The 22,645-nt window shown below is 62.9% G+C and overlaps 4 protein-coding genes across 5 annotated transcripts in view; 2 read left to right on the forward strand and 2 right to left on the reverse strand.

The window, feature by feature from the left end:
- AXIN1 (axin 1) overlaps positions 1–2,925 on the forward strand; it is a 56,508-nt gene extending 53,583 nt beyond the window's left edge. For both annotated transcript variants that reach the window (XM_058570501.1, XM_058570502.1), the window contains 2 exons: positions 898–1,065; positions 2,038–2,925. In XM_058570501.1, coding sequence (XP_058426484.1) covers positions 898–1,065; positions 2,038–2,164 — 295 coding nt within the window. In that variant the 3' untranslated portion in view covers positions 2,165–2,925. The remainder of the gene's footprint in view (positions 1–897; positions 1,066–2,037) is intronic.
- Positions 2,926–3,344: 419 nt separating this feature from the next.
- PDIA2 (protein disulfide isomerase family A member 2) lies at positions 3,345–6,604 on the reverse strand. Its single transcript, XM_058570504.1, has 11 exons — positions 6,294–6,604; positions 5,446–5,652; positions 5,248–5,381; positions 5,030–5,167; positions 4,843–4,959; positions 4,624–4,749; positions 4,359–4,556; positions 4,145–4,265; positions 3,884–4,065; positions 3,593–3,703; positions 3,345–3,467 (listed from the first exon to the last, which is right to left on the reverse strand). The coding sequence occupies exons 1-11, from the start codon at positions 6,502–6,504 to the stop codon at positions 3,423–3,425; spliced, it is 1,590 nt and encodes a 529-aa protein (XP_058426487.1). The 5' UTR covers positions 6,505–6,604; the 3' UTR covers positions 3,345–3,422.
- A 57-nt stretch (positions 6,605–6,661) lies between these two features.
- Positions 6,662–9,600, reverse strand: ARHGDIG (Rho GDP dissociation inhibitor gamma). The gene is made up of 6 exons (XM_058570503.1): positions 9,077–9,600; positions 7,786–7,965; positions 7,628–7,711; positions 7,302–7,378; positions 7,159–7,222; positions 6,662–7,070 (listed from the first exon to the last, which is right to left on the reverse strand). Exons 1-6 carry the CDS (start codon positions 9,147–9,149, stop codon positions 6,871–6,873), a joined length of 678 nt encoding a protein of 225 aa, XP_058426486.1. The 5' UTR covers positions 9,150–9,600; the 3' UTR covers positions 6,662–6,870.
- Positions 9,601–11,194: 1,594 nt separating this feature from the next.
- Positions 11,195–22,468, forward strand: RGS11 (regulator of G protein signaling 11). The gene is made up of 17 exons (XM_058570505.1): positions 11,195–11,626; positions 12,008–12,104; positions 12,189–12,239; positions 12,431–12,537; positions 13,269–13,320; positions 13,441–13,499; positions 13,698–13,774; positions 13,948–14,029; positions 15,252–15,320; positions 16,590–16,619; positions 16,700–16,761; positions 16,877–16,990; positions 17,087–17,202; positions 17,319–17,406; positions 17,490–17,628; positions 21,151–21,233; positions 21,333–22,468. Exons 1-17 carry the CDS (start codon positions 11,564–11,566, stop codon positions 21,448–21,450), a joined length of 1,407 nt encoding a protein of 468 aa, XP_058426488.1. The 5' UTR covers positions 11,195–11,563; the 3' UTR covers positions 21,451–22,468.
- The last annotated feature ends 177 nt before the right edge of the window (positions 22,469–22,645 follow it).

Below are 22,645 nucleotides of genomic sequence, written 5' to 3' on the forward strand. Positions count from 1 at the left end.
GGGACCTGCCAGACTTATGTAGACAGTGCCTGTCGCCCCGCCATGCTTACCCCAAATGATGCTTCAGCACGCCTGGCCGGGTGCACCCACTTGGCTCCGGAGTGGTCACACAGGGACGAGGGACGCTAGAAGACAGGGTGCTGCCTGTCATTCCAGATGCAAAGTGGCTGCCCAGTGCCCGTCAGGGTCAGGGTCCCACCCCAGCTGGGCAGGAGACAGTGCTGACCTCCCGCCCTCTCTGAAAGTCTGGCCAGCCACTGCCTCTGGTCTTGGACAAGCTCTCCGCTGTGGAACAGGTCCATTTCAAGATCCGTCACAGTTCTCTTTATCAATACTTGGCCATCAGATGGTTCTGAAGCTTTAGGGTATTAGGCCTTACTAGCATACACGCGGTGTAGCCCCGACGAAAGGCAGGCTGTGTTGGTCCAGTGGCCTGGCTGTCACAAGAAGCCCAGCAGAGGGACCCACCATGTGTTCGGACCTGAGAAGCCTGCTCACCCACTTGTGTGTAGTCAGGGTAGAGGGGCCACTCACCAGCCAGCTCAGGCCACATGAGACCTGGGGCTTTGCCACGGGTGGAGGAGGGTGGAGGCGAGCCGAGGCACTGGCCAGACGTGGGCAGCTGGCGGGTGGGAGATGCGCTGTGTGTTTTGGAGCAGGGGAGGTTGGTGCGGCACTGGAGCCCTGGGTTGACACCACGCGGGGCAAGGCCCCCAGAGGGCTGGATGCTGCATAGGGGTGGGGTGGGCAGTGGGCCTGTGCTCACGTGGTATTTCTGAACATGACACAGCTCACCCCTGCGGCCCTGTCCCATCATTTACTGGGGGGCCTGAGGCCCGTTGGGGGTGCCCTGTGGGACCCTGAGACCAGCAATCATCGCTGTGTCTCTGTCCCCAGGACGAAATCACAGAGGAAGGCGGGTGGTGGGAGCACCCAGCCATGTGACAGCATCGTCGTGGCCTACTACTTCTGCGGGGAGCCCATCCCCTACCGGACCCTGGTGAGGGGTCGTGCGGTCACCCTGGGCCAGTTCAAGGAGCTGCTGACCAAGAAAGGGAACTACAGGTGAGAGCCGAGGGGCTGGAGCCAGGGCTGGCCCATTGTTTGGGTCTTCGGTGAGCAGGTACCCTGCCCAGGAGAGGGTGTCGTGTGCTAGGTGTCCTGTTCTGCCCTGTTTTTATCTCATTTAGTCCTTGTCTCCACCTTAACCCGCCTGTCCCCCCCTGGGCTGTTGACGTGAGCCCCTCATGGGTGAAGCGTGGGCGGCCCCAGGCTGCGGGCCCACTCCTGGCCCCAGGTGACTGAGGCCTCCAGGCTGACTGAGGGGTCTGGAGGGACCTGGTTCAGGGCCCTCACCTTAAAGGTGGGGAAACAGAGGCCTGAGCACAGTGCCCTGACAGTCCCCACGCTGGCCTGACCTTGGTTGGCCCTGTCTTCCACCTCCTAATTCAGCCCCTTTTCACTGGTCTGTGGAAGCTGTGCCTCCCCCCATCCTCTGCACTGGGCTGCTCGGCCCTGCCCCTGCCAGCCTCAGACCAGCCCCTAGAGGCTCCTGAGTGAGCACTGTAGGAGGAGCAGGGGCAGACGGCCCGTGGTGGGCTCGGGTGGGTGATGTCCTCTGTCCACCAAGTGGCCGAGAAAGCACCCCTTAGATGCGCCCACTGGAGGAGGGCCAAGGAGGAGGGCCAAGTCTCCACTGTCTTCTACTTCGGCCTGAGTTGGGAGCCTGTTACCCCGATGGAGACGACAGGCTAAGCCCTTGGGGAACAGAAACCCTGTGCCCACCTGCTTCTCCCCCACAGCACACTAGAATCCACTGCATGGGACCCCACATATGGTCACTATTGACCCTCCAACAGACAGGCACCAGGCAGAACCAGCTGGCGTGCCCTGCAAAAAGTGCCCGGAGCACAGCTGCCAAGCTCCAGTGCACACGTGGGACGATGGGGTCGAGGGGCACCTAGGTGTGGGGGCCAGGGGTGTGGGGGCATGGGCAGACCCTCATGCCCCCTTACGCCTCCCTCACCCCCGACCCAGATACTACTTCAAGAAAGTGAGTGACGAGTTTGACTGTGGAGTGGTGTTCGAGGAGGTTCGGGAGGATGAGGCCGTCCTGCCCGTCTTCGAGGAGAAGATCATTGGCAAGGTGGAGAAGGTGGACTGACCGCAGGCCTGGCCTCTGCGCCTGGCCGGGCCCTCGTCAGGCAGGACGGGGCAACCACACTGAGAGCCACCAAGGGTTGTGCATGTCGCGTGCTCTCACGTGTGGCAGACACACAGCTGCTGGGGGAAGGCCAGGCGCTGCCTGCCCCATCGCCGCCACCCCCCGGTCCATCTGTCCACGTGGTGGGGGTCCCTCTGAGTGGGCCCACGGGCTTCTGTCCCGCTGCCGATGAGGGAACCCCGTCCCCCGTCCAATACTCCAATACTTGGAGAGTCCGCCTGAGCAGGGAGGCCACCTCGGGCCGCCGAGATGACCCTCCCCAGCGGCCCCTGCTGCTAGCCAGCCCACGGGCGCCTCGCCGGGTGCTCACACCACAGGCTCTGCTTCTCCCTCTGGGACTTAGCCGCCATACCATGCCCTGGTCGGGCCCAGCCTGGGTCTGGGGCACAGGGGCCCTGCGAGGGCCTCTGTAAACTGTACACGTCACCGAGTGCCTTCAGCGCAGCTTGTCTCTTGCCCACCACTGTGTGGATCTGGCGACAGAGCACCCCAGTGCCCTCCCTCCTGCGCCCGCGGGTTCCAGAGGGCCAGCTGCGCAGGGCCCGGCCCCTCCCTCCTAAGGGCCCGTGTAAATATGTACATTTCTCAGGCCAGGGCCAGCAGGGGGCTGCCCCGAGACCCGTTTTTCACGCGCTGACTTGTACAATTATGTTTTCAAAGGTACTTGGATAATAATGAAATAAAACCATTTTTGAACCTTCCCTGGCTGTGGAGTGCACCTGGCTTCGGTGGGGCCCTGGCTGGCAGGCATGTCTTCCTTGGCCAGCTCCTGGCACGTGTGGCCCATCCCCTCTAGCCTGGCCTGGCTGTGTGCAGCACGTGTCAGGCCCCGGCAGCAAAGGAGGTCACACCAGCGTCCGAGGGTCACGGAGTGGGGGGTGTCTTGTGGAGCCACGCTGGCAGGGCTCTGGAGAGGGTGGGGCTGAAGCCGGCAGCAATGCCAGGCCCCCTTCCTGTCCAGGTGGGGGCCCAGGCTCAGACCCGAGCCAGGATCCACCCAGGAGAGCTGGGGGCATGGGCTGGGTCCCGTCCAAGATGGAACAGGCCCCAGGAGGCTGAGATTTCGCCAAAGCCAAGGGCCAGTGCCCAGCCGTGCTCAGGAACCACACACACAGTCCAGGAGCAAAGGCGTTTATTCACGGCCCACAGCTTCCTTAGGTGCCGGAGGACACCGCTCCCCCTCACGGACGTGGGGCGGCTACAGCTCCTCTTTGGGCCCTGGGGTGGAATTGGCTGGCGTCTCCTGGAAAGGGTCACCGAGGCCCAGCTGGAAGCTGCGCCCTCTGCCCACTCCTGCCCATCAGCCCCAAAGCCCCCCGTCCAGAGGACTTGTCCATAGTCTTAGAAGCTTGGGACAGAGGCACCCACCGGGAAGGGAGCTGTGGGCTCCTCTGTGGGCTCCTCTGCAGGCAGCTGGCCCCCACTGTCCAGGAACTTGGAGAAGGTCTCCAGGTCTCTGCTGCCTTTGTAGTCAATCACCTGAGGAGGGGCAGCAGGATCTGGAGGACACACCCTCCCTGCTGCACCCCTCCTGTACCAGGCCACACCCATCCCAGGCCCCGCCCTCCAAGGCCACACGCTATCTCCTGGACACAGGACACAGCCCGAGGAATGCCCAAACTGAGCCTCAGACCAAAGAAGACAGGGGTCCCGCCTCACCTTCCCACCCGGCCCTGCCGGAAAGTACTTGAGGGTGGGGAAGCTGTGCACAGCAAAGGCCTCCAGCTCATTGGCCGTGGCGTCCAGCTCAGCGATGATGATGTCCTCGTGGTCCTTGTACTTCTCTGCCAGTGCCTCCCAGGCGGGGGCCATCTTCTTGCAGTGGGCGCACCACGGGGCATCTAGGACCGGGAGCGTCAGCACGGCCAGCGGGGGCCCCACCAGCCACCTGCTCACCCACCCACTGCCCTCTGCACTCACAGAACTTGATAAACACGTTCTTGGTTTCGTCAAAAGCCACCTGCTCAAAATTCTTGCCCACAAGGGTCTTGACTGGCCGCTGGTCCCAGTCGGGGGGGACCTCCTGGCTCACGAGATAGGGCTGTGGGGAACCGGGCCAGGGGCTTCATTGGGTATCTCTCCCGAGAGCTGCTGCTCCCACCCCGTCTCCCGGGTGGGCAGCCCTGCAGCGGACCTCGACCTGGTTGCTGAGGACTGCATGGCAGAAGGCGGCCACAGAGGCTGCAGTGACCAACCCCCCGTCCTCAGGCGCGTACTTCTCGGTGGTCTCCATGTTGATGAATCGCAAGGTGGGTGCCTCCTCGGCCTTGAGACCAAAGTACTGCAGCACGTGGTTGTTGCCGGCGCCCACGTCCACCACCACAAACAGCACCTGCCAGCAGGAATCCGCGCTGGGCACCCCGCCTCCCTGCTGCCCCGCCCCCCTGGCCCACCAGTACCTGCCCCCGGAATGGGGGAGCTGCCTCCGCAAAGCCCGCCAGCAGCTCCTGGTGTGGGGCCAGTGTCTGGTTGACGAACAGCAGCAGATGGTTGAGAATCTTGGCCGCAAAGATCTTAGGGGACGTCTGCAAGGGCAGGCCACACTCATGGGGCTGGCTCAGGAGGCACCCCCCACTCCCTGTCCGCACACCTGCACTCGCACGTGCAGCCCGACTCACCTGGCTGTTGAACTCTGTGACCAGGTGCATGCTGTGCGTGAGGAGGAAGCGTGACAGATCCCCCTGGTCCAGGCCCAGCTCCTCGTCCACTGGGAAGTCCGCCCGCCCCTCGTCAAACTGGACAACACCGGGGGGGTCAGCAGGAGCCACAGCTCTGACCCTGACCCCTGCCTCAGCCCTGAACCACCTTCTTGAAGAGGACCACGGTGTCCTTGGTGAGGCCAAACTTCTGAAAGAGCTTCGGCTGGTCAGTGAGGCCAAAGATCATGTCCAGGGCCTCCTGGGCCAGGGTCAGGAACGTAGCCACATCCTCATCCTGCAGGTTCTAAGGAGCCCAAGCCTATGAGGCCAGCTGGCGCCACAGGCCCTGCTCCCGTGGCCTGGCCCCCCGTGCCACCAGCTCACCTGGAAGAAGCCAATGACCACTACGTCCCGGGCCTCTATCAGTGCTTGGGCGCCCTCCTCATCCTCCAGCCGTGTGGCGCTGGGCCCCACCCGCCGCCTCAGCCATTCAGCAATGCCTTCGGCCTCCCGGGGGCCTGTGGAGAGTCCCCTCAGCCTGGGCCCAGCCCCGGCCCCCACCCCCACGCCCACTCCCCTCACCGGTGTACTCCTCCGGGTGCATGCGGTTCCCGTCACGGAAGAACTTGAGCGTGGGGTACTCTGTCACCGCAAACTCCTCCAACAGCTCCGGCGCCGAAGACCCGTCCACCTTGGCCAGCCTGGCCCTGGCTGACTCTGCCGCCAGCAGGGCAGCCGCCTTGCTGTACTCGGGGGCCAGCGCCCTGCAGGGCCCACACCACGGGGCGTCTGGGGGACAGGGCCATGAGAGCGCCCGCCTCCACGGCCCCAGCCCCAGCTCCTGCTCCCTCCTGGCCAGAGCTGGCAGACCTTGGGGTCAGTCAGGCCCGGAGGGAGCAAGCACGACCTGTCCACACACTGCCCTCCTCTGGGGGCCCACCCAAGCCACAGCCATACCGAGCCCACACAGCAGAGACCAGCCCTTCCAGACCCCAGCGTGGCGCGGTGGCCACCACCCCCGACAGGGTTGGAGGAAGATCCTCACATTGCTGCTCTCTGAGGCTGGGCTCCCCGGCCATACACGGCTGACTGAGGGGCCTGCCAGCCAGCAGTGGCTTTCCCACGTGTAAAGCGTCGTAAAAAAACCACAGAACATGCAAGGCCTGAGTGCTCTCCGGCCCTCTACAGAACGAGTTTGCAAAGGACAATGACCCTGGTCTCCTCGGCACCTGTGCCCCCCCCCACCTGCTCAGGACCCCCCAGGTCCAGCTCAGTCTCAGGGCTCTGCCTTGGGTGCCCTCCGATGAGCCCCAGGAGCACAGTGGGGGCTGAGTGCCCTCAGGGAAAGCCCCCGCATCCACGGAGTGAGGAGTTGAACCCCCTGGGTGGGCCATACGGGTCCCCTGGCCCCGCTGGCCCTGTGCACTCACAGAACTCCACCAGCAAGGTGGGGTGCTCCTGCAGGGCCAGGCCCAGAGTGCGCTGGCTCAGCACCAAGATCCCGTCCTCCTCGGGCACCTCCTCGGGTACCTCCTCCTTGGGGGGCTCCTCCAAGGAACCCCCAGGCCCTGTCCCCTGTCCCCGTGGGCCCCAGGCCCTGAGCAGCAACAGCAGCAGCACAGGTAGCAGCTGGCCGTCCATGGCAGTGCCGGGCCCGCGGGGCTGGGGCAGATAAGGGGGCCGGGGGCCAAGCTGCAGCCGCCACGTGGCACCCAGGCCCCGTCGCAGGGAAGATAAGGCCACAAGGCTCCCCCCACCCCCGGGGGAGGGGAGGCAGACAGAGGCGACACCAAGGGCGTGGAGACAGGGTGACGTTTAATAGGGCTGTTCAGGGCACAGGGCCAGGCCCGGGGAGGGGGTGTCCTGGGACAGGGCAGAGGGCGTGGGGGGATCTGGTCACCGATCGAGGGGGCTGGGGAGTGCTCAGGGGTCCCTGTGCAGTGACTGACAGGCGGGGGAGACAAGAACCCCAAGTGGGAAGACAGCCACCCCGGCAGTGGGCGGCGCTCAGCTCTCCCAGTCTCGGCAGATGTGGAGGCCCCACTGCCAGGACAGGTGGTCCGTCCTGTCGTCATCGGTGAAGAAGGACGTGACCACGTAGGCACCCCGCACCAGTGCGCCCCGCGGCGCCTCCTCCACTGGAGTTATGAACTCGTACTCCTGGGCACTCGGGCCGTAGCTGCCCACCATGTACACGGCCTTGTCCACTGAGGGAGGGCGGGGGCGTCAGGGGCCGCTCTCTGCCCACCTGCCCCACCCTGCAGCCCCTCGGCCGCCCTGTCACACCGCCCTCACCACGCAGGCCCTGGCGGTAGGTATGATGCAGACATCTGAGGCCGCTGACGATCTCCTTATTGACCTGAGGGACAGAGGGTGTCAGGGTCCCTCTGGGGGCTGGGCCTGAGGCTGGCTGGCACCCCCATGACAGCTGCTCTCACCTTGAAGGTGATCTTCACTTTGTACTCAACACCCTCCTTCAGGACGAACACCTGATCTTTCAGCGCAGCCAGCTCCCCTGTCAGGGCAAGTACAGCCAGGAGGTGAACTCCCGCCACAGGGGAGACCCTGCCTCTGGAGCTCAGGGGGGCTGCACCTCTGAGGTCTACGTGATTGGTCTGAGGGCTTGAGATGGGGCATGGGTGGGTCTTAAGACATCCACGTGATCAGGTCTCTACCCCGAAGATCAGTCTGTAGTTTGCAGAGGGGAGTCACCCGTGAGGTCCCTACCCAGGGCTTAGGTCGTACCCAGCGTCCTGGGAGTTACCTGTGAGGTCCATGGTGATGGGCCCCGGCGCCTGCTCAGACATCAGTGTCAGCCTGGTCACCTGCACGTTGGGCAGGCTTGGGTCTGAGGAGAAAGCGGCAGTCTACAGGATGCCCCCGCCCCCGCCCCTCCCCTCCCAGCCCAAGGTGGGAGCATACCCACAACGGGAGGCAGGGGCCTCAGCAGCGCCTGCTTGTACTTGGCTAGGCTCTCATCATCCGGGTCCAGCTGCTGGATCTCCAGGAGGCTCTTCCTCCCCGGGGCCCGGTACTCCGGCACAGCCTCGTCCAGTGCCTCGTCTGGCGGCAGCTGCCCCACCTCCTTGTCAGTCAGGAGGACTGGGGGTCGGGGAGGTACGTGAGCAGCTGTGCCAGCTGACCCTGGCACTCACTGGTCAAACTGGAGCCCCTCATCTGGCCAGCTCTACCTCTCACTGCCCAAAGGAACTTAAGAAGAAGCCGGTGGGGGCTCAGGGAGAGGGTGGGCCGGGGAGACGCAGAGCAGCACCCACACCCAAACCCCTCAGGAGAAGCCCTGGTGGCTGGAGAAGGCTCCCAAAAGACAGAGCCAAGCGACAGCCACGGAGGCACCAGCTGCCTTCTCCTGGCCCAGCCATCCACCAGGGCCCCTCCCTGACTCTGAGGCCAAAGGTGGGGGAAGGAAGACCCCACATGGGGGACAGCCCCAAGGATTGGGGGCACCACTGCAGATAGTGACCTCCCAGGTCTCCCCTAGAGCAGAGGCTCTGCCCTCACAGGCCTCTAGGGTCTCCCATCGCTCCTGGCCACTTCCCATATTCCCACAATGCTCTTGGGGCCTCTGGGTCCCCACATCCTGCTTTGGGACTGGGGTCTCTGCACACCTTCCCACAGTCCTAGGGGTTCCTCCCCATAGTGCTCCTGGGGGAGTTGTCTCTAAACCCCTCAGCTTGTGCTCCGCGGCCCCCTCCTCACTGCCTCCAGACTCAGTCTCCCAAGGCCCCTTCCCAGGGTGCTTTGTGGCAGGGGTCTCTCTGAGTCCTTCCCACCGTCCTGGGAGCCCCTTCCCAGGGTGCTTTGGGCTAGAGATCTCGCTAGGCCCCTTCCCATAGTGTCGTGGGACAGGGTCTTTCCCAGTCCCTGCCCGCTGCGGCCCAGTCTTCTCAGGGGTCAGCACACGCCCTGAAGGGGCCCCACCCAAGGAACGGGATCTCAGGGCAGGTTCCCAAGGGGAGGGTCCCCCTGCCGCCCCTGCCTCACGAACAGGCCCGCCCACTCTTGGCTCTTTTCCCGTGAGTGTGGAGCCTGGACGAAGCCCCCCACCAGAGCCCAGCCGGGGACCGCCCACGAGGTCCCCACAAGCGCCCCCAAAGTTTCCGCGGGGGAGGGGCCGGCCCCGCCCCGCCGACCCCCCTCCGCTCCCGCCGGAGCCCCCCGCCCACGTGGCCGCCGGGTCCCGCCGGCCGCTCACCTCGGGCGCACAGCGCCAGCCGGAGCAGCTCCAGCAGCTGCGCCCCCAGCTCGCACGCGTCCAGGCCCAGCATGGTGGCCGCGGCCCGGCCCGCCGCGGAGCCGCCAGGAGCCGCCGCCCGCCGCCCGGCTCGGCGCTCAGCCCCGGCGCGACTGCGGTGAGCTCATCCCGGCCGGGAGCGCCCCCCGCGCCCAGCGCCGCGCCCGCGCCGCGCGCCCCCAGCCGCTCCGCGGACCCCGCGCAGCCCGCAGAGACGCGCGTGTCGCCCGCACAGCGCCGGCCCGGGTCGTCCCCGCCGCGGGTGCACCCGGACCCCGCACAGCCGCCGCGGACACGGACGCACGAGGCCGCGTCACTGTCCCCGCCGCCGCCCGGCCCGCACCCTGCTCTGGCCCTTGGGGCCGCCCCGCCCCCACGGCGCCGCGGGCGTCTGGGGAGTCTCCGGGGAAGCCCCCTGGGCGGGGCAGGTGGCGCTGGGGGCGCCAAGCGGAGCAGGTGCGTCCCCCCCGTGTCCCCAGGCCCTCATTACTTGCAGGCAGTGCAGGCCGCACCTGGCGCCCGACAGGCTCCCCCTCCCCTACCCCACTCCCGCTGGAGCTCCTGTCTGGGCAGAGGGGACTCCTGGAGCGCGCCCAGCCTTGCGGAGGCAGGTGGGAGGGGGCTGTGTGTGTCTGCACCGCCTCCTGGCCCCGCACCCCAGAGGTTCACAGTGTCCACCACACAGGGGCCGAGGGCCCACCCACACAGTGAGCTGCAATCTGTAGACACACAGCCATCACTCAAGTGTTTATTGATGGAGCTGTGCAGTCTGGCAGGGTGGAGGTCTCACAGGCTCTGGGGACCCAGACAATTCTAAAGGCCCCTGTCCTTGGGGAGAAAAGGACACTGATCCAAAACAGAACCCCAGGGATGGAGTGCTGAGAAGGGGGCACAGAGGGACCCTGGTTTTGATGCCTAAACGAACCTGGGGTGGGTAGATGGGGGTCAGCCTGGGCTGGGAACAGGGGTGAGCTGGACCTCAGGCTGAGGACAGCCAGATGGAAGGCCGAGGTCTGAGTGGGGGAGGAGGCAGAATGCCAGCCTGAGTCCTTACACCCCCTTGGCCCCCACCCTCATTTCTGAGGACACCCAGGATCACACCCACCCTTGCCCAGAGGAGCCCCTCTCTGACCAGGAGGCCAGCAGCCCGTGAGTGCTGGGGGCATGTGGGCTTGGATGCGGCCTGTCCCCCTGGGAACCCCACCCACCCATAATCTTTCCGAGGCAGGATCCCCCAGCTGGGCCCAGGCCCTTCGAAGGCCCCATCCCTGCCACCCCTTCCCTGGGGCCAGAGGAGTGAGTCAAGGAAGCCACATGTCCCCGGGCTGGGGACAGCTCTGGCCTCCGGTGGCCTCCAGCCTCAGTGGATGCCCACCCATCCAGAGAGGACAGCCAGGCCTGGGGCCAGCATGACCCGCCCGTGTGGGGGCGGAGTTCACTGGGGGATGGCACCTTGGCAGAGGTAGGAGTCCCTCCAGTCCCCTGCCCCTGCTCATGCTGGCCTTGGCCTGGTCAGCATGGAAATGGATTCAGATCCAAAGGCCAACCCCCCATCCTGCCCTGCCCCCAGCTCCCCCTGAGGGGGAGGGGAGTAGGGGTATTCTATCTCCACAAGGCAGAATAGACCTGTTTGCACCTCTTAAAAATGTCTCCAGCAAAAGGGTGGGGGGTATGGCGAAGCTGTTGGAGAGAGACAAAGGGCCAGAACTGCCCAGCCCGGGGGCGAACCTGGGGTGGGGTTGAGATCCTGCCTCCCCAGTGAAGCCCCTCTCCCACAGTCTAGGGGTGTCCTGGGTGGGGTCTCTGCCTGCTCCTCCACTGGCCCCACCCAGGCCTCCTGCAGCTGAGGGGAAGTGAGCCACCTGCCACCTCCCCCCAAGCCTCCAAGGACCCCCACCCAGCACCTATGCAGCCACACAGTGTCATACCAACCTGGTGGCACTCACAGGGTGTCATGAATGGGGTCACACAATCGCAGGGACACAATTCTAGCGTAGTCAGACCCCTCGCAGTGACCCACAGCCCACTCTGCCGCTGGTCTCCACACCCTGGCGGCGCTGCACGTGGGGTGAGTATGCGGTGCGGGGGTTACAGTTGATCCAAAACCATTATCCCCCACAGCAGCCCAGCTTCGCCCCAAGTCCCCTCTCCTGGAGACCCTCCCCGCACGGAGCCCCCTCCCTCTCCCTGAGCCTCCCTCCTGTCCCAGCTGGGCCCCGATTCCCTCACAAGCCCCCTCACTAGGTCCCTGGCGAGTCCCCGGGGCACGGCCTCAGTTTCTCTTATCGTGGGGGAGACTCCTCGGGCGCCGGCCGGTTCCCAGACCCGGAGTGGGCCCTGAGCCAACCCAGGCCCCGCGGCCGCCGAGAGTTAACTGGGGCGCGGGGCGGGGCGCGGCCGGGCGCGGGGCGGGGCCGCTAGACACCCTCACCCGGTGGCCGTGCCGCCATGGCCGCCGGCCCCGCGCCCCCCGGCGGGCGCCCCCGCGCGCAGAGGCTGCATCTGAGCAAGGTGGGTGCGCAGTGGGGGTCCTGCCGTACTCCCGGGTTTCCCGGCATCTGCGCGCGGGAGGGGCCAGAGAGGAGTGTGTGCGGGTGCGCGCGAGTGTGGACGCCGCGCGAGCGCGCGAGTGTGGAGGCAGGCCTGGGGGTGTTGGCTGTGTGTGGGGCGGGGTGGACGGCGGAGACCCCGGGGCTGGGGGGGGTCGCCCCGCGCCTCTGCCTCCCGCCCCCCCGCGTGCGCCTCCACCGCCAGCCGCGACCTGAAATCCGCCATCAGTGCGCGTTAATCCCCTCTGAACGCCCTGATCTGGGCAGCCCGGCCGGTCCGGGAATCAGGGTCGCGGGCGGTGGAGGCCAGCCGGAGCGGACTCTCAAGGCCCTCTTCGCCCAGATGGAGCGAGTGGTCGTGAGTATGCAGGACCCCGACCAGGGCGTGAAGATGCGGAACCAGCGCCTGCTCATCACCGTCATCCCCCACGCGGTGGCCGGTGAGGGGCCGCAGGGGCAGGGGGCGTGGGGGGGCTGGGAGCGGCCCTGCCTCGGCCTCCCCAACCCCAGTCTCTGCTGTGCAGGCAGCGACGTCGTGGAGTGGTTGATCCAGAAGTACTGCATCTCAGAGGAGGGTGAGGGGGTGGGCCGGCTGCCCATCCTGCCCCCTACCACCACTTTGGGGTCGCTGTGCTGATGGCCTGGGCGGGGCCTTCGGCTCACGGGTGTCAGGGCCAAACAGAGTGTGCGGGGGAGGGGGAGCTCGTCCGGGGAGGGGGGAGATGTAGCTCGGCTCTCCGCTGAGCGCTCCCCACCCCGCCCCCAGAGGCCCTGCACCTGGGCACCCTCCTGGTGCAGCACGGCTACCTATACCCGCTGGGCGACCCCCGCAGCCTTGTGCTCCTGCCCGACGACACACCCTACAGGTTCCAGGTCAGGCTCAACAGGGAGCAGGTGGGAACTGCAGCAGCAGTTCAACTAGTGGGGACCCCTGGAAGGCAGGGGCTGGGATTGGAGCCCGGCCGGAGTGATTTCACTGCGGGCCTGGTGGTCCACCACCCCACCCCAAAAGGCATAGACTGGAAGGGTCCTTGTGGTAGAGGGACCACGTTAAGGGGAGGAACTTTCAGTTTCTCTGGGGCCACAGCAGGGCCCCCATAAAGGGTAATACCTTGGGAGGATTCTGTGGGCTTCTCCAGGGGTCCCCTGAAGAAGGAGGCTGGGAGGCCTGAGGACAGGATCCCTGCCCCTCAGTGTGTCCTCAGTAGTGACGGAGCCTCTTCCTGCCCTCCCCGGCCACAACAGGGACCCTGGCAGGGCCTGCCCCCAGTCCCTGCCCCCTGCTCCCCAGCACAGGCTGTGACTACACTGGGGGCTTGGGCAGGCCCCTCCCCACCCCGCCCTGGAGCCGGGCCTCAGGGAGCCCAGAGTCAGGGGGGCAGTCCCTGCACAGGGCTCCAAGGGGTGAGTAGAACTGGGTTCCAGGTGGAGAGAATGGCTGGGGGTCAGTGAGCCTCCAGGCCATAGGTGGACAGATCCTCAGGCAACCCCAGACAAGGAGAGGAGACCCCAGTCTCCTCCCAAGGGAGCTGAGAGAGTGGGGGCAGCCCCTGGGGAGGGGAAGGCCCAGGAGGTCCTGGACCCTTGTCTCTGCACCCCACCAGACACCCTATTTCTGGACGAGCACCCAGTGGCCAGCTGCCGAGCTGGACTATGGTGAGTAAGGAGTGGTGGGCTAGCCTGGGACAAGCTCCCAGGACTGGTGGCCTGTGGGTAATGCCACAGGAGAGGAGGAGTAGAGATCGCTTCTCTGCAGCTTGTCCCCTGTCCTTCCAGCCATCTACCTGGCCAAGAAGAACATCCGAAAGCAGGGGGCCCTGGTCGACCACGAGAAGGTGGGACCACCCCCCGCACCAGGCTGAATCCAGTCCCAGGAACCCAAGCCCCACTCGTGGCCCCAGGGCCTCACAGTTTGCCCCAGAGCACACAGTCCAGGCCCTGGGATAATGCAGATGCCCATGAACACGCCACACCCTCCACCTCTCAGAGCTGGGCATGGGAGGGGGTCCCTCACTGAGACCTTGCCCCCCCAGGAGCACTATGACCAGCTGCACAGGAGGATCAGCCACACATGGGACCTGGTAGTGATGCAGGCGAGGGAACAGCTGCGGTGAGACCAGGCCCTGCCCACACCCGGCAGCACCTGCCCAGTGCTGCGGCCGTGGGACCAGAAAGCACGGCCGAGGCGGCCGAGGCTTGGCTGCCTGCCTGGGCCCTGCCGGAGGGGTGGGGGGAGGTCCTGTGGTGGGCACGGGGTCCTCCCAACTCCCCCTGTCCTCCCAGAGCAGCTAAGCGGCGCAGGAAGGGGGACAGGCTGGTCATCGCCTGCCAGGAGCAGACGTACTGGCTGGTGAACAGGCCCCCGGTGAGCCCCTGTGTGGGGAGGGGTGGGTCCTTGCACAGCAGTGGGGTCCTGCCGGAGTCAGTGCGCTTCTCTCACACACTCACGCCGACCTGTGTTTTGAGCCTGTGGGAAGGACGTGCCTTTCGGGGTCCTGGTGGGTGACAGGAGGTTCTAGTTCTGCGGCTCTTGCGAACCCAGAGATCATGGGGCCGGGCCTAGGCTGCCTCCCACCCCCAGACCACGGAACAAACCAGTTTCTCTCCAGCTCTGAGGGAGAGGCACCGGGAAGCTGAATGGGGCTCCTGAAGATCCTCGGGAGGAGGCAAAGTGGGGCCGGAGCATGAGGGACTGAGATCACAGGCCAAGAGCTCCTGGGGGTGTTGGCCTGGGGTCAGGCCTTACCCAGAACCGTTGTCCTGGTGGGCAGTTTGAGGTCCCGTAATGTGTGGGGCCATAGAGAGGTGAAGTGGACACAGCTGGAGTGTCCAGGGCTGTCACAGCAACCGGGAATGGAAATTCCTAAGGGAAAAAACCCATAAAAAAAAATGAGAGGAATCCCTGGGCTGTCCAGCATGTGTGTGTGAGGGCTGTCTCGCAAAATGACTCAGTCTTCTACCTGAAGGCCAGGCGGGCCGGACAGGGGGAGGGCAGAGTGGGCATGGGCAGGCTGAGAGTCCACGTGGAGGGAACCTCCGGGCAAGTGGGCATGAGGCAGCCGTGAGGAAGGGGGCCAGGCCAGCGAGTGTGTTTGAGGGCAGGGTGGCGAGACATGGGTGTGGTGACAGGGACTGTCTCAGGAAGGATGGTTAGGTTTCTGGCTTGAGCTGGCAGATGCGTGGAGGTAAGATTGGCTGAGGTGAGGAAGAACGGGGAGGTGTGGGGAGAAAGGTCAAGGATTTTGCTTTAGCAGCAGAGCCAGGCTGGGGTGACGCGTGGATTTGGAGCTCAGAGGAGCCATGCTCTGGGTGAGGTCCTGGGTGAGGTGCTGGAGAGAGGCTCTGGGAGCGCGAGGTTGCCGTGGGCTGGGAATGGGCAGAGAGGAGACTCAGGGGCTCAGGGCTCAGGGCTCAGGGCTCAGGACTCAGGTTCCAGGCTTCCTCTGAGTGTCAGTGTCCACACTAAAAGGTGACGTGGGGTGCAGAGCTTCAGTATATGGGGCTAGTGGGGACAGGAACATAGCCCCAGGGCCAAGTCTCAGCAGCCACCCGAGCTGCCCCGACCTCGTCTCATCTCCCCTCTGCAGCCTGGGGTCCCCAGCGTGCTGGAGCAGGGTCCAGAGAGGGCCTCCTGCACTGCCAGGCGAGTGCAGATGGTGAGGGCCCCGCACACAGCCCCCAGCCCCTCCCACTCCTGCACCACTGTGGGACTACATGGGGGCTGCCATCCATCCGTCGGTCCGTCTGTCCATCCAAATGGCAGTTGACGCAGCCACTCCACTGCGTCACTGCCCCGCTCCTGGTCTCCCTCTCCCCTCGCCCTCGCCCTCACCCCCACTCCCAGCCCCCTGCTAACTCGCGCCTTCTCTCGCCCCCCACCTGCTGCCCCGGGTGCAAGTAAGTACAGTGGACGGGAGGGGGGGGCTCTTCCCCCAGACCAGGGCAGCTTTAGGGTCCGCAGGGAGTTGGAGGGGTGACAAGCAGGGCCACGGGCCTCTGGGACCTGGGCCAAACCAGCCACCTCCCTCCAAGGCCTCAGGTGGCCTCCAGAACCAGAGGGAACTGGACCAGAACAGACATGTCCAAACGTTGTAGCAGCAGGGCCCTCTGTTCAAATCCCATGAAACCCAAAATACAGAAGAGATTCCTCTAGGACCTTACTGATAAATTTCTCCCTAACTTTGAAATCATGACTCATGATCATAGGTTTATAGTTTCCCCATTATAAAGCTGGTCAGAGAAAGCTGAGAAAAGTTGAAATCAACGGGCGTTCTGAGGGTGCTGTCACCCTCACCCGGCTGTCCCTGTGTTGATTGGGAGCTTTGGGAAGGGCCAGTCCGTTCCGTGGCCACAACTCCCTCACCTGGCCCATGAGCAGGTGTCAGGCGTGTTCTGAGTTCTGAACACGACGAGTTAAACCTGGAGATAAGTTAACACGACCAGGGGCCCAGTGTGAGCCCACAGCAGCATTTTTCATGCGTATGTTTACAAAAAGGATTTAGGGACTGGCCCCGTGGCGTAGTGGTTAAGTGCGTGCACTCTGCTGCTGGTGACCTGGGTTCGGATCCCGGGCGCACATCGATGCACCGCTTGCCAGGCCGTGCTGTGGCCGTGTCCCATATAAAGTGGAGGAAGATGGGCATGGATGTTAGCTCAGGGCTGATCTTCCTCACAAAAACAAAAGGATTTAAATACATTTGAAAATACGAAATAGTGACAATTGGGGGAACCTCAAGGCAACTTTGAGAACCTGAGGGCTCCGTGGAACATTCTGGAACATTCTGGACAGACTATAGGTCCCTAGAAGCTTCCTGGAAAGTCAGACCCCTCATTGGAGGAGGGGGCTCTGAGGGCCGGGGCAAGGGTGAGATGTTGGTCCCCAGCAGGGGCCTGCCTTCTGACTGCAGCCCCCCCGGCCCTTGCAGACCAAGAACACAGCTTTCTACAGGTGGGAGGTAGGTCCTGGGGCAAGAGGAAAGGGAAGGGAGGGCTGGTGGACCCCCACCCAGGCTGCCTCACAGGTCTCGTGTCCTAGATCGAGTACTGCAGAAAGGCGCTGGGCCGGACCCGGGTGAAGTCCTCCGTCTGCCTCGAGGCGTGAGTGGGATGGGGTGGCGGCTGGAGACCCCCGGGCCAGAGCCCAGACCCTCCCCCAGCACCCTCGTCCCCACGGCCCCTCCCTGCAGGGGCCCCTGGCCCATCCCCCCACCAGGTACCTGAAGTTCAGCAGCCAGCACCAGCCACATGACCCTATCGTGTCGGGCTGCCTGCCCAGCAACCCCTGGGTCACAGACAGCGACACCTACTGGGTTGTGAACGCACCCAGGTGAGCCTGGGGTGGGCGAGGGGCCTGCGGTGTCCTCCTCTGCCTCCCCCCGCCTCTACACTCCCTGTGCTCCTGACCCACCCCACCCTCCCCCAGTGTGGCTGCGCCCACAAAGCTCCGCGTGGACCGATGGGCCTTCAGCTTCCGGGAGCTCTTGGAAGACCCTATGGGCCGGGCCCATTTCCTGGACTTCCTCAGGAAGGAGTTCAGTGGTGAGAAGCCCCAGCCCTGTTCCAGGTCCCAGAGAGGGAGCTGCTGCCTGGGACCCCCAGGCTCTCCCAGCCCTGCCGGCAGCACAGGTGGGCCTGACCTGTGCCCGGACCCCTAGCCGAGAACCTCAGCTTCTGGGAGGCGTGCGAGGAGCTGCGCCATGGTGGGCAGGCCCAGGTCCCCGCCCTGGCAGACGCCGTGTACCAGTGAGTGCCCGGGTCGGGTGCTGGCCGCCTGCTGGCAGGAGTGAAGAGCCTGCACCCACACGGGGCTGTCACCCCACACACAGGCAGTTCCTGGCCCCTGGTGCCACCCGCTGGGTCAACATCGACAGCTGGACGATGGAGCAGACCCTGGAGGGGCTGCGCCGGCCCCACCGCTACGTGCTGGACGACGCCCAGCTGCACATCTACATGCTGATGAAGAAGGTGGGCACCTCCCCACCGTGCAGGCCTGGGAGGCTCCGGGGGGGTCCAGCCCAGCCCAGGCCTCAGTGCCCCCGCCCGAGAGCAGGTCAAAGGGCCGCAGGCCGGAAGCCCTGTCCACACACTCGTGCACATTGGCCCTGTCCCTGGGGCTAGCCTCACTGGCTGTCCTCGTGGGTTGTTCAGCTCACGCCGCACATTACAGGCGAGCAAACTGAGGCTCAGAGGGGCTGGCCCCGGGCACGTGCCTAATGAGGGCCCAGCTGTGATTCTAAAGAGTATTTTAGGGCTGGCCCGGTGGCATAGTGGTTGAGTTTGCATGCTTCACTTTGGTGGCCCGGGGTTCGCAGGTTTAAATCTCCGGCGCGGACCGATGCACCACTCATCAAGCCATGCTGTGGCAGCATCGCACATACAAAAATAGAGGAAGATGGGCACAGATGTTAGCTCAGAGCTAATCTTCCTCAGCAAAAAGAGGAGGATTGGCAATGGATGTTAGCTCAGAGCCAGTCTTCCTCACACACAAAAAATAAATATATAAAAAGCGTTTTAATGTGGAAAAATTCAAATATAAACACAAAGTGAAATGATGAATCCTCATGAACCTACTGCCTGGCTTCAAAACTGGTCACTTGGGGCCTGTCCAGACTCATGGTCTCCCCCCCTCCCGCTGCCCCCACCCTGTAACTTTAGAGCCATTTCCAGACTTCCTATGTGTAGATGTTTCAGGAAGTCCCCCTGAAGGACATGGACCCCCTCCTCCCTTTGCACCGTGACGACAGATGCCAGCATGACGCGAGGGACACAGCAGCAGTCACTCCATGTCCTCGGACAGCCGGTCCGTGGACACGCTTCCCCACGCCTCTGTGTTCGTTCCCGTTGCTGCTGTAAAAGACGCCACGAGCTTAGTGGCTTACAGCAACACAGGTTCATGCACTCACAGTTCTGGAGTCAGGCGTCTGCCTGACTCACAGGCTGAAGTTGCATGGTCCACAGGGCCAGTTCCTTCTGGGGGCTCCAGCAAGAATCCGTTTCCAGGCCTTTCCCAGCTTATGGAGGCACCGCATCCCTCAGCTCGTGGCTCCGTCTTCCATCTTCACAGCCAGCATCTTCCGATTCCTCTCTGATCCTTATAAGGACCCCTGTGATTGCACTGAGCCCAGCTTGATAATCCAGGCTACCCCCATCTCAGGATCATTAACTTAACCACATCTGCAGAGTCCTTTTACCTCGTAAGGGACATGGCCACAGGTTCCAGGGGTCAGGGTTCGCCATCTCTGGGGGGCTTTTATGCTGTGTACCATGGCCTATAAATATTTATCTTTCTATTTTCTTTTCACGTTGCTTGAATTTGGATCCAAACAAGGTCCATAAGTTAGAATTGATTAAGTAGTCTCTTAAGCCTCTTTTTTTGTTTTGAGGAAGATTGGCCCTGTGCTAACATCTGTTGCCAATCTTCCTTTTTTTTTTTCCTCCCCAAAGCCCCAGTACATAGTTGTGGATCCTAGTTGTAGTTCCTTCTGTTTCTTCTTTGTGGAACGCCGCCTCAGCATGGCTTGATGAACGGTGCGTAGGTCCATGTCCAGGATCCGAACCTCGAACTGCAGGCCGCCAAAGCAGAATGCACAAATGTAACTGCTACGCCACCAGGCCAGCCCCTCTTAAGCTTCTTTTTGAAGTGTAGGTTTCTTTTCCAGATCTTTCCTTCTGCTTTCTGGTTTCATTTTGAAGGAGCTGGGTCCTTTGTCCTGTAGAATTTCCCACCGTCTGGATTTTGCTAACCACGTCCCTGTGGTGTCTTGGACGTGATTCTCTGTCCCGTGTCCCCCGTGTTTCTGCAAATCAGTAGTTACATGTAAAGTCTGGTCAGATGTGTCTGCGGTTTTGTTGTTGTTTGATGGGTTCTGTCAAGAACAGTTACTGCAGAGATGGCGTTGGGTGCCTTCTTCCTTCAGGGGTACGGGAGCTCCAGCCGCCTCTCTGTGACATCAGCAGCCACTGATGGTCGTTTCCAGATCCGGGATCTCATTAGGGTTTGATGTTCTAATCGCATCACGGCCTCTTTGTTGCTGAAGTGGAAGGCTTCTGAGACCTTCCCCTCGCCTGCTCTTCGCTGGCCCGGCGTCCCCATCCTATTGATTCTTTCCTTTAATCACTACTCTTCAAAATAACAAGGGGGACCCCTAGTATCTGCTAAGGGTGTCAGTGAGGTGGGGATGCTTTTAACACCCTCATATAGTCACATTTTCACCAGACTCGATGGGTTTTTATCCTTGTGAGGTGTTCAGAGGGCCCCATCTCCGGCGGGTGGCTTGAGTCATTTGATGTGTCCTCAGTGTGTGGTGGCTTCCTGGCTTTCTGGGGTGATGGCTTGTCCCACAGCACAAATTGGGGCTCATCCTGCCCGGACCTGGAGTCAGTTATTTCCATGGAAGCCCTGGCCCTTTTTCAAGGGTGGTGTTTAGAGATCTTGACCTGCACACCAGTCCTGTCATTGAGACTGGGGTGGCCGTCATGTCCAGGCCTTTCAGTGGACAGAAGTAGGAAATATATGTGTTTTAAATAAGATGTGTCAGGAGTTCATACTGAGACTTGTAATTCGCATTAGGATTCCCGCTTCCTTAGCCTCTTTGAGCTTCTCTCTCTGTTCTCACTCCCCCACTGAAGATCTTTCCACAGTGTTAACAGTCTCTCGTCTGCTTTCTCACAATTCACTCGGGGTCTCCGTGAACAACACGACTACCATTTACAGTGCAGTGACTGGAAGTGGCTTCCGTGTTCCCCATTTCTGTGCTTTGTATGTATCCTAGTAGAGACGTCCCCTTGCACGGCTGTCTGTCACATGTGGTTTGGGTGGCGTCACCCAGTGGATGCCCAGCTAAATGTGTTCCACTTCACTTTCAGTGTTTGGGGATTGCTCATTTATTACTTTATTTTTATAATTATGTAAAGCATCTACACAGTCTCAAAATCCAGTCTACAAAGCAAAGTACCTTCAAATAATCTACACATATCCCTGCCCCCCCACCTTCTTCCCTTCTTCCCACTAACGTTAACAACTTACATTTTATATTTATTTGTTTTTTAAAAATATAAGTAATTCAGTTCATAGATTCCTCTCTCTCCGTGTTGAATACCACACAGTTTTTCTCCACCGTGTTTTTCATTTGGCTCCATGTTCTGGCCCTCACTCCGCAGTCACACAGAGAACCAGGGAGACACTGGTGCCCTGTTAACGGCTGCTCGGGGGTCCCCTGCTGGAGGGGCCGTGGCTCATCCTCTGGGCATGAGCCCCCGGCTCCTGCCTCTGTTGCTGTTAAACGGCCCACCTGGATGGGAGCCCCTGTGTGTGCATGTGTGAGTCTGTCTGACTTGGCCTGGGCAGTCTGGGATGGCCACCTCCATCACTGTCCACCGGGGGTCCTGGGGGTTGGAGGAGGCCCCAGCAGTGCCAGGCTGGCCCGAGGGGCAGCTGGCTGAGAGCGAGGGGCTGAAGGGGTCAGGGCTGCACACCATCTCTTGCAGGACTCCTACCCACGGTTCCTGAAGTCTGACATGTACAAGGGCCTGCTGGCGGAGGCCGTGATCCCGCCGGAGACCAAGAGATGGTGAGCCCAGGCAGCACCCTGCGCCTGAGCCGGTCGAGCCCGCAGTGAGGGGGGCAGGACACTCGCCCGCCCTGCGCTCAGGCCTCTTCTCGCCCCCAGGGTGTTCCCGTTCATGCGGAAGCCTAGGCGTTCGAGCCCCAGCCCTGCTCTCCTTCTCGCCTCCGGGGAGCCCGCGGCTGCTGCTTGCGGCCCTGCGGGTGGTGATGGGGAGGCCTAGGTGGGCCTGACGATGGAGGAGGTGGCTGTCCTCAACACTCCTCTTGTCCGGGGTCCTGGCAGCTGCTGAGACCCCGGCATGGGCGTCTGCTCCTGCCCAGAGGGCCTGGCCTTGCTGTGGGGCACAGGAGCCTCTCTTGGGCTTCCACTGTCCCTTGAGCCCTCCCCTCCCCAGGTGCGGGTCCCAGGGTGGGGCGTCATTGGCCGAGCTCCGGTCACCTGGAGGACGGAGAGATGGGATGGGCAAACCAGACCAAGGCCACGCAGTGCTCCTGGCATTCTGCAGTCTTCAGTTAGGCGCCGGGTGTCCAGTCCCATCTCCAGAACCATTAAATCGCAGCGAACACCTGGGAGCAGGATGCACAGAGGGTGGCTTCCTGCAGGGGCCACTTGCCGTGTGGGGAGGACATGCAGGCCTCAGGCAAGTTCACCCGCTCCACTCGCCCGGGTGACTCTGAAGGGGACCCACGGAGATGGGGGCCCACAGAGCTCCCCTAACTCCACAGGGCCATGCTCAGCCTTCCAGCGAGTGCAGAGCCGGCCCTGCAGGGATCGCCCTCACCTTGGCCGTCACTGCGCGTCCCAGACCGTGTCCCGAAGGTGCACCTCCGTCTGGTCTCCTTGAGGCTGCGGCTTCTCCACCAGAGTTGTACAGAGATGGCTCCGACGTCGTCACCCGTCTGACAACCGTCCTGTGCACAGCCAGGGCAGGTCTTTGCCAGGGCTGGCAGGCGGAGCCTTCGGGGAAAGAGGTGGTGACACCAATTGTGATCCCATGGAGGGCCCCCCCAGACTCAGGGTGAAGGTGCAGCCACTCCTCTGGGGGTGCAGCTCTCACTGACTCAACTGGGGCACCACCCTTCTCACAGGGCTGGCCCATGCCCTCCATCTCCGGCCCACGCCTGACACAAAAATAAAAGACCCTTGGCCCTCACTCTAGGCCGTACTGCTGTGTTCCAAATCATGGTGTGAGTGTACGTGTAGGGTGTGTGCCTATGTGTGTGTGGGGTGTGTGCATATGTGTGTGTGTGTGCATATGTGTGTGGTGTATGTGTGCATATGTGCGTGTGCATATGTGCGTGTGAGTGCATGCATATTGCATGTGTGTGGGTGTGTGCATGCATATGTGCATGGGGTGTGTGTGTGCATACGTGCGTGTGGGTGTGTGTGCATACGTGTGTGGGGGGGGTGTGCAT

Source organism: Diceros bicornis, chromosome 26, assembly GCF_020826845.1.
Source record: "Diceros bicornis minor isolate mBicDic1 chromosome 26, mDicBic1.mat.cur, whole genome shotgun sequence".
Lineage (NCBI taxonomy): Eukaryota > Metazoa > Chordata > Mammalia > Perissodactyla > Rhinocerotidae > Diceros > Diceros bicornis.

What these genes read in the sequence shown, in the direction of transcription:
- PDIA2 (XM_058570504.1), bottom strand. Translation starts at nt 6,504, where the DNA reads ATGGACGGCCAGCTGCTACCTGTGCTGCTGCTGTTGCTGCTCAGGGCC. An exon ending in CCGTGGTCCTCTTCAAGAAG is followed by an intron (nt 4,960 to 5,029) that starts GTGGTTCAGGGC and finishes GGTGTTGTCCAG; the next exon opens with TTTGACGAGGGGCGGGCGGA. An exon ending in AGCCCACAGCTCCCTTCCCG is followed by an intron (nt 3,468 to 3,592) that starts GTGGGTGCCTCT and finishes GACCCTTTCCAG; the next exon opens with GAGACGCCAGCCAATTCCAC.
- ARHGDIG (XM_058570503.1), bottom strand. Translation starts at nt 9,149, where the DNA reads ATGCTGGGCCTGGACGCGTGCGAGCTGGGGGCGCAGCTGCTGGAGCTG. An exon ending in AAGTGAAGATCACCTTCAAG is followed by an intron (nt 7,223 to 7,301) that starts GTGAGAGCAGCT and finishes TCTGTCCCTCAG; the next exon opens with GTCAATAAGGAGATCGTCAG. An exon ending in CTACCGCCAGGGCCTGCGTG is followed by an intron (nt 7,071 to 7,158) that starts GTGAGGGCGGTG and finishes GCCCTCCCTCAG; the next exon opens with TGGACAAGGCCGTGTACATG.
- RGS11 (XM_058570505.1), top strand. Translation starts at nt 11,564, where the DNA reads ATGGCCGCCGGCCCCGCGCCCCCCGGCGGGCGCCCCCGCGCGCAGAGG. An exon ending in GTACTGCATCTCAGAGGAGG is followed by an intron (nt 12,240 to 12,430) that starts GTGAGGGGGTGG and finishes CCCCGCCCCCAG; the next exon opens with AGGCCCTGCACCTGGGCACC. An exon ending in CCCTGGTCGACCACGAGAAG is followed by an intron (nt 13,500 to 13,697) that starts GTGGGACCACCC and finishes TTGCCCCCCCAG; the next exon opens with GAGCACTATGACCAGCTGCA.